The sequence below is a fragment of the Rhinoraja longicauda genome, chromosome 8 (genome assembly GCF_053455715.1).
Source record: "Rhinoraja longicauda isolate Sanriku21f chromosome 8, sRhiLon1.1, whole genome shotgun sequence".
In the NCBI taxonomy this organism is placed as follows: domain Eukaryota; kingdom Metazoa; phylum Chordata; class Chondrichthyes; order Rajiformes; family Arhynchobatidae; genus Rhinoraja; species Rhinoraja longicauda.
Window position 1 is genome coordinate 38,974,932 of NC_135960.1, and position 8,240 is coordinate 38,983,171.

Sequence of the window (8,240 nt, forward strand, 5' to 3'; positions counted from 1 at the left end):
AAGGACAAATCATCAAAGAACATTGCAAAACCTCTCTTTGTGAGGACTTAACCATACATCTGTGGCAACACAAACTATGGGAGATATTCCACCCCACCAGCTTCTCAACAACGGGACTTTACTCACCTCCGTGTACCACAGGATGTAGTGTCTTCACTCGCCCTCCCAACATTTCCGGAAACCCAGTAATCTCCGACACATCCCTTGGGGAATAAAGCAAACAGCACCAATTAATTGTGTAGGAAAGAACTGCAGATGCTGGTTTACACCGAAGTTAAACAAAATGCTGGAGTAATTCAGCAGGAGATGTAGCATCTCTGGAGAGAAGGAATGAGTAATGTTTTGGGCTGAGACCCTTCTTCAGACTGAGAGTCAGGGAAAAGGGAGACAGAGATTTGGAAGGGTAAGGTGTGAAAACACAGATTGAAGGGGATGACGATCAAACAAATGTAGAATGATTCATTGTTAGCTTGACCTGAAATGTCACATTCCTTCTCCAGAGATGCTGCCTATCCCGCTGAGTTACTCCAGCAATGTGTGTCCATCCTCAGCACCAGTTAATTGGTTTCCACAAACCGGGTAGTTCTGTGATATGGCGGGACATGGTGGAGGGAGTGGGCATGTGAGCTTCAGCTGCCCGCATTTGGAACCCCCCCCCCACCCCAAGTCAGAGGATCGTGGGTTTAATCCTACTCCAGAGACAAACACAAGCTCCCAGTCTGACAGCGTGCTCCAGTGTCTCTTAGTTCAGCAGCTGAGGCTCCAATGTCTCTATTTTAGACTTTTTACTTTACATTTGGGTCCCTGTGTTACTCAATCCACCTAATTTGGGGGAGGGGGAGGGGGGGAGGCTACCATTCGTGGTGAATATCCCTGTCTTATTACACCTTCCAAACTGCAATTGCCAGGTTTACTTCCCATCTATCGTTGGTCCATTGAACTTTCCCACACTAGTTGATGAATATCATTCTGTAATCTAAGACAATCCTTTTTACTATCCACAGCACCAATTTCTGTGTCTTCGGCAAACTTATTTCCCATATTTCTGGCAGATAAGACTCCACATTATACATTAAAGATCGCAGACAAGTGCACAATAACAAAATGCAACATAACAGCAGTGTATTAGCGTCAGTTTTTTGAAAGATATTTATTTGATTTTTTCTTTCACTTGAGCCCTTGTGCCTTTTGTCATTTTAAGTATTTAGCTACTTCTCGAGTGCTGCAGAGAAACACTAGCACTTATCAATGACAACCCATTTATTCCCAATAGTACTTTGACTGATGCACTTCAGTTCAGCGCACACAGTTTAAAGATTTCCACTACACTTCACCGAGGACCTTATGGATGGTGGAAAAATAAACTGGTGCAAGAATGATAAAATGACTTGCACTTCCCAGTTCAAAATAATACTAATTGTTAAGGTTTGATTGAACATTTCCAAATTTTTTAATTTGGTCATTTCCACTTAATCTAACTATTTATTTAACAACTCATTGAACCATGGCCTTAGTATCTACTTAAAGCAGAAGGGTTAAGCTGGTGTACTGCACCCGATTATGGGACACAGAGGGTTGTTTAATGCTTGAGTATCTGAGCAGAGCCATGCATTGACAAATGGCTCACATCTCTCCTCATCCTTCACCTGACAGTGAGCCCAGCATCGCGCAGAACCTTTGCTGTCCCGCCAGAAGCCACCAGGGAGAGGCCGATGGAATCCAGGCTCCGGGCAAACTCCACCAGACCAGTCTTATCAGAGACACTCAGCAACGCTGCAAGACAAAAATCGCAGTCACATTAGCAGAGGGGTAGGCCATTAAATTCAAGTCTGCTCTGCAGTGGGGCAGGGCAAGGCTGATCTGTGATCCATACTCCTGTCTTTACTCTGTATCCCTCAATAAAATTGTCTAACAATCTATTGAACTCAGAGTTAACATTATCAACGGACTGGTGGCGCAGCGGTAGAGTTGCTACCTCACAGCACCAAAGACCCGGGTTCGATTCTGACTACGGGTGATGTCTATATAGAGTTTGTACATTCTCCCTGTGACCGCGTGGGTTTTCCCCAGGTGCTCCAGTTTCCTCCCACACTCGAAAGGCATACAGGTTTGTAGGTTAATTGGCTTTGGTAAAGATTGTAAATTGTCCCTGGTGTGTAGGACAGTGCGAGTGTATGGAGATTGCTGGTCGGCATGGGATCAATGGACCGAAGGGCCTGTTTCCACGCAGTATCTCTAAATTAAACTAATCTGTTCTAGCAAAAACTGCTATTTCGATAAGGCTGTTCCAGGACTCAAAGTTCACCCTTTAAGGCTTGTTTTTATATCCATGACGACTCTACTTTCCTAATCTTAGCTTTCTCCTACTTGTTCCCATTAATAGCCAAAAAGACAACTAAATTGAACACAGTGTCGGGAAACACCGAGATGTCTCCATTGTGTTACCCAGAGAGCTGTGAATACACCCAGAGAGTTGTGAATCTGTGGAATCCTCTGCTACAGAAGGCAGTGGAGACCAATTCACTGGATGTTTGCAAGAGAGTTAGATTTAGCTCTGAGGGCTAAGGGAATCAAGGGAGATGGGGAAAAAGCCAGAACAAGGTACTGATTTTGGATGATCAGGCATGATCATATTAAATGGCAGTGCTGGCTCAAAGGGCCGAATGGCCTACTCCTGCACCTATTTTCTATGTCCAGAAACGTAACTAACAGTCAGGTTTGCCAGCAAGACTGAAGCTCAGGGGATTATGACCTCCCTTCCTTACCATTCTGCAGGCCAATGTAGTCCATAGAAAATAAAGTTGAGAACTTAATCAAAAGTTGAGAACTTATCAAGGGGAGAGGAGAGAATACTGTGTTCTCTGTTTCACAGTGACATGGCTCACCCCCAGCTCCCGAGTCTCAGTCCTCCAACCCAAAGGTTTCTCCACTCATCACATGGACAGGTCAGAGGCATCAGGGAAAGGGAGAGGCAGAGCCGACTACCTTACGGTAAACTCTTTGTGGTGCTCAGACATAGTGGTCCTGTCCAACTCATGCTCTTCGCACCTGGAACATCTGGCAGTAAAGTGCTGTCCCTTCTATCTCCTGAGAGAATTCACCTCCATCACCATGACAGCAGTCTACATCCCACCCCAAGCAGACGTTCGCCTAACACTGTCGTAGCTGCAATACCATGGTCAACAAACACCAGACACTGCCTTTCCTGTCATACCTGTGGACTTCAACAAGGCCCTCGACCACTGCTATTCGATCATCAGAGATGCCTATCACTCCACCCCTCACCCTCACTCTGGGAGATCGGACCACTTTGCTATGCTCCTTCTTCCTGCCTATAGTCAGTGACTGAAGACCACTGCCCCAGCGGCAAGGACTCCGAGATAGAGTGGGCGATGTTTAAGGACTCCACAACAGACTTGAACAAGACTGAGTCCTCAGACCGGTTGTGGTGTGGGCGGGAAGAAAGCGAGACGATGAGGGGCAGAACAAAACTTGGCAAGTAATAGATGGATAAAGGTGGGGGGGGGGGGGTTGGTTGGCAGATGGTTGGACAAACGACAGAGATGAAAAGACAGAAGGTGTGAGACAAAAGGATTGAAGAACTGCGAATTGTGAAGAAATGTGAGTGGAAGGAGAGAAATAGGTGCTTGTTCTCAGGTGGGGCACAGGAGGGGGAGGGGTGGTTTGGTTAGTTACCTAAAATTGAAGAATTAAACACTCATACCATGGGGCTACCAAGGCAGAATACGAGGTGCTGTTCTTCCAGTTTGCATTTGGCCTCCCTCTGGCAATGAAGGAGGCCCTGGACAGAAAGATCAGTATGGAAATGGGAAGAGGAGTTAAAATGGTTAGCAACTGGGATATCTGGTGGACCATGTGCAAGTGTTTGGCGAAATGATTGCCGCGTCAATGCTTGGTCTCGCCAATGTAAAGGAGACCACTTTGGGAACACTGGATGCAGTAGAGATTAGAGGAGGTGCACATGAATGAACCCCTGTCTCACCTGGAAGGACTGATGGGGTCCTTGCATAGAGGTGAGGGAGGGGGGTATCGGGACAAGTGTTACATCCCCTGCCGTGGCAGCAGAAAGCACCTAGAGAGGGGTGGTTCGAGTAGGAAGAGATGAGTGAACCAAGGAGGAGTGGTCTCTGTGGCAGGAGGAAAGAGATGGGGATGGGAAGATGTGACTAGTGGTGGAATCATGTTCGAGGTGAAATAAATGTCGGAGTGTGATGTTTTCGATGTGGAGGGTGGAAGGGTGAAAGGCGGGGACCAGGGGAACTCTATCCGTGTCTGGGGAAGCAAGAGCAGAACTATGATTGTGGATGATAAGCCATGCTCACAATGAATGGCGGTGATGGCTCGAAGGGCCAAATGGCCTCCTCCTGCACCTATTTTCTATGTTTACGGGACACAGAGTAGACACCGGTGAGGGATCCATCTAGACAACAGGGCTGAATACCATGTTTACTAAAGAAAGTATATCCCTGATGTCCTAGAATGGAAAGCCTCATCTCGGGAGCAGATGCAGTGGAGACAGAGAAATTGATAGTACGGTATAGTGTCTTTGCAAGAGGTGGTGTGGGGTGACAAAATAGGTGTAGCCCAGATGACCATGGGAGTCAGTGGGTTTGTAGTAGGCGTCAGTCAATGGACTGTTCCCTGTGATGGAGACAAGAGAGGTCAGGAAAATGGAAAGAGGTGTCAGAGATAGTCCAAATTGATTTAAAGGTAGAATGAAAATTAGTAAAAATTAATTAAATCAACGAGTTCTGCAAGCATGCAGGAGGCAGCTCTGATGCAGTTGCTGGTGTAGTAGAGAAAGAGTTAGGGGACGGGGCCAGTATGCATTTGGAACAAAGGCTGTTCAACATAACCAACAAATATGCAGGCATAGCTGGGACCCTCGTGAGTGCCCTGGCTACGCCCTTAACTTGAAAAAAAGTGAGACAAGTCAAAAGAGAAATTGTTGAGGGCAAGGACAAATTCGATCAAGCGGAGGAGAGTGTTAGTAGAGGGAAATTATTGGGTCTCTGTTCAGGGAAGAATCATAGGGCCTTGAGGTGGGGGCGGAGGTACAAAGGGACATTGGTAAAGATGAGGCAACGAGGGCCTAGGAATTGAAAATTGAAATGTATTGAAGAGATGAAGGGCAAGTGAGGCATCTCGGATGTAGATTGGAAGAGACTGGACAAGGGGGGGATAGAATGGAATTGATGTTTGTGGAGGTGAGTTCAGTGGGGCAGGAGCAGACACAAACAATGGGTCTGCCAGGGCAGTCTTGTTTGTGGAGTTTGGAAGGGAAATAGAAGCAGGCAGTGCAGGGCGGGAGAATAAGATTGGGGACTGTGGAGGGGAGATCGCCGGAGGTGTTGAAATCAGAAACCGTCTGGGACACGATGGCCAGGTGTTCATCTGTGGGGTAATTGCCAATGGTAAGTATGAGGAAGTATCTGAGAGCTGACGCCAGGCCTCGGCACGGTAGAGGTCAGCCTGACAGACAACAAAAGCAGCAGTAGGAGGAAGGATAGGCCAGCCGAACAAATCCAGATGGCTATTTCTGTACAGGGTAATCGAGGTGCTGTTTGAAACATAGCTTCATTCTCTCTTAAATTTCCAAAAGACCTTTAGGCATTTAACAGGATTTATCCAAGCCTGTTAATGAATATTGCCATTAACCCCCACTACATTAAAGGGTAATTTACAATCGCCAATTAAACTACCAACCAGCACACCATTGGGATGTGGCAGGAAAGTAGCAGCCTGAGGAAGGCGTGCAAACTCTACACATACCGTACCAGCAGTCAGGAGCGAACCAAGGTCTTTGGAGCACCAATACTTTACTGCTGTCCTGCAATGCTGCAATGTTGAAAGTACGGGAATTAAAAGAAACGCAGCCAATTAAATTTACAGGACCTGACCTGTGGAGACCAGTGAGGATTTCTCTCAATGTTGCAGCCATTCACGAGGCTGATGAGTATTGGGTGAGAAAGCCATGTCCAACTTTCCTACTGACACAAAGGCAGTACAGAAGGCAGCATAAAATAAGGATATTCACAAATGTAATGGGCATACTGTAGCAAATGGTTTTCAATTAAAAAAACACAATGCCGTCCACTGTGGCCCAAAGGGAGTAGCTGAACTGGAGTAGCTCTATACATGAAAACTCTGTACATTTCAGTAGAAGGAAAAGTGTTATTCTTTTCTACATGGTGGGGAACTGGAATGAACTGTCAGTAATTACGGTGCAGAGGATCCTGCCTTTGTTGAAGTTTAAAAGAATTAACAGATCTCATCGAGCAGATGTACAAGGATTACTGTTTAAAAAATAACATTGATGATTTGGTCCTTGGAACCCTGTTCCTCAGTATGCATTGAATGCAGTCTTAATATCTTAATGCAAAAAGGTAGAGCAAGAGAGATTCTTGATAAGCATGGGTGGTGGTGAGAAAGGAAAGGTTTCAAGATTTGTGCAATTTGGAGTTGATATTCATAGAAACAAAAAATAGGTGCTGTCGGAGGTCATTTGGCCCTTCGAGCCATTCATTGTGACCATGGCTGATCATCCACAATCAGTAACCCATGCCTGCCTTCTCCCCACATCCCTCGATTCCACTAGCCCCTAGAGCTCGATCTAACTCTCTTTTAAATTAATCCAGCGAATTGGCCTCCACTGCCCTCTGTGGCAGAGAATTCCACAAATTCACAACTCTCTGGGTGAAAAAGTTCCTTCTCACCTCAGTTTTAAATGGCCTCCCCTTTATACTTAGATTGTGGCCCCTGGTTCTGGACTCCCCCAACATTGGGAACATTTTTCCTGCATCTAGCTTGTCTAACTTATAAAATGATTAGACAAGCTAGATGCAGGAAAAATTATAAAATGATTAGACAAGCTAGATGCCCCCCCTCTCCCTCTATAAAAACAAAACTTTCCACACCTCCTCTCCTCTCCTCTCCTCTCCTCTCCTCTCCTCTCCTCTCCCCTCCCCTCCCCTCCCCTCCCCTCCTCTCCCCTCCCCTCTCCCCTCCTCTCCCCTCTCCTCTCCTCTCCCCCGAAGTGCCTAGCAACCCACGTAAACCCCGCTCAGACAAGTGCCCAGAAACGCAAGCAAACCCACCCCCCCCCCGCCCCAGGAAACATCAAACTGCAAACCCACACTAGTCCCTCTCTCCACTCCCGGGTATCCCGAGACCCAGACAAAACCCTCGCGGTTCCCAAGTGGTGAGGAATCTGGATGCCGGGCCCGGGGAGGGCAGGGCAACCCGGGGAGGGTGTGCGGACCCCTCTCCCAAACTACAGAGAGTAGATGCGCGGTGCAAACTGCGACTCAGTGCTGACTCCATCTCTGTCCCCCCCCCCCGCCCCGCCACAGAAACCGGGCAAACGCCGCCTCACCCAGTTCAGAGCATGCCATCCTGCTGCTGCTGCTGCTGCTCCTGCTGCCCGCTCCTGCTCCTGCTCAACACGCGGGCGGAGCTGGGCGGAGCTACCAGCGGAAGGCCCGGGCGCAGGCGGATCCGGGAGAGGCGTGCTTGCACTTGTGTGCGTTATTGCCGTGGTTGCACTGTGTGTGCATTATTGCTGTGCATGCACCGTGTGTGCGTTATTGCCGTGCATGCACTTGTGTGTGCGTTATTGCCGTGCATGCACTTGTGTGCGCGTTATTGCCGTGCATGCACTTGTGTGTGCGTTATTGCTGTGCTTGCACTTGTGTGCATTATTGCCGTGCATGCACTGTGTATTATTACACCAAAACTTTATCCGTGCAACTCAGCAATAACTGATTTTTCAAGAATATCCTTTCGGTCGCACGTGGCAGCGAGTTCAGGACAGAGAAACAATGTTGCAGGAAAGAAATGCATTGCCTGGAAAGTTTAGCAAATAGGTAGACACAGTAACCCTGAGTTACTCCAGCATTCTGTGTCCATTTTAGGTGTAAACCAGCATCTGAAGTTTCTTCTCACACAGCTTAACAAATAGACCTATTGCACCGAAGGTAAACTTGGTGAACAACAAATAACCCCCTGCATCGCAAATGAATTCATTTTTTACAGCAAATAACCAACTGCACCGCAAATAAGCTAATTTATACAGCAAATAACCAACTAGCGCAAATATGCTAATTTGTACAGCAAATAACGAACTGTACTGCAAATAAACTTGATGTATACCGAATAACCAACCCTCGTAAAAAAAAAAGAGACAAACGAGCAAATAGACGTTGATTTGAAAAAAAGAC

At 47.0% G+C, this 8,240-nt stretch overlaps 1 protein-coding gene across 1 annotated transcript in view; it reads right to left on the reverse strand.

The window, feature by feature from the left end:
- The window catches only part of atic (5-aminoimidazole-4-carboxamide ribonucleotide formyltransferase/IMP cyclohydrolase), a 33,291-nt gene extending 25,804 nt beyond the window's left edge, over positions 1-7,487 (reverse strand). The window contains exons 1-3 of the mRNA XM_078404476.1: positions 7,397-7,487; positions 1,647-1,773; positions 127-203 (exon numbers count right to left, since the gene is read on the reverse strand). Of these exons, the coding sequence (XP_078260602.1) occupies positions 127-203; positions 1,647-1,773; positions 7,397-7,415 (223 nt within the window). The 5' untranslated portion in view covers positions 7,416-7,487. The remainder of the gene's footprint in view (positions 1-126; positions 204-1,646; positions 1,774-7,396) is intronic.
- Positions 7,488-8,240: the final 753 nt, after the last annotated feature.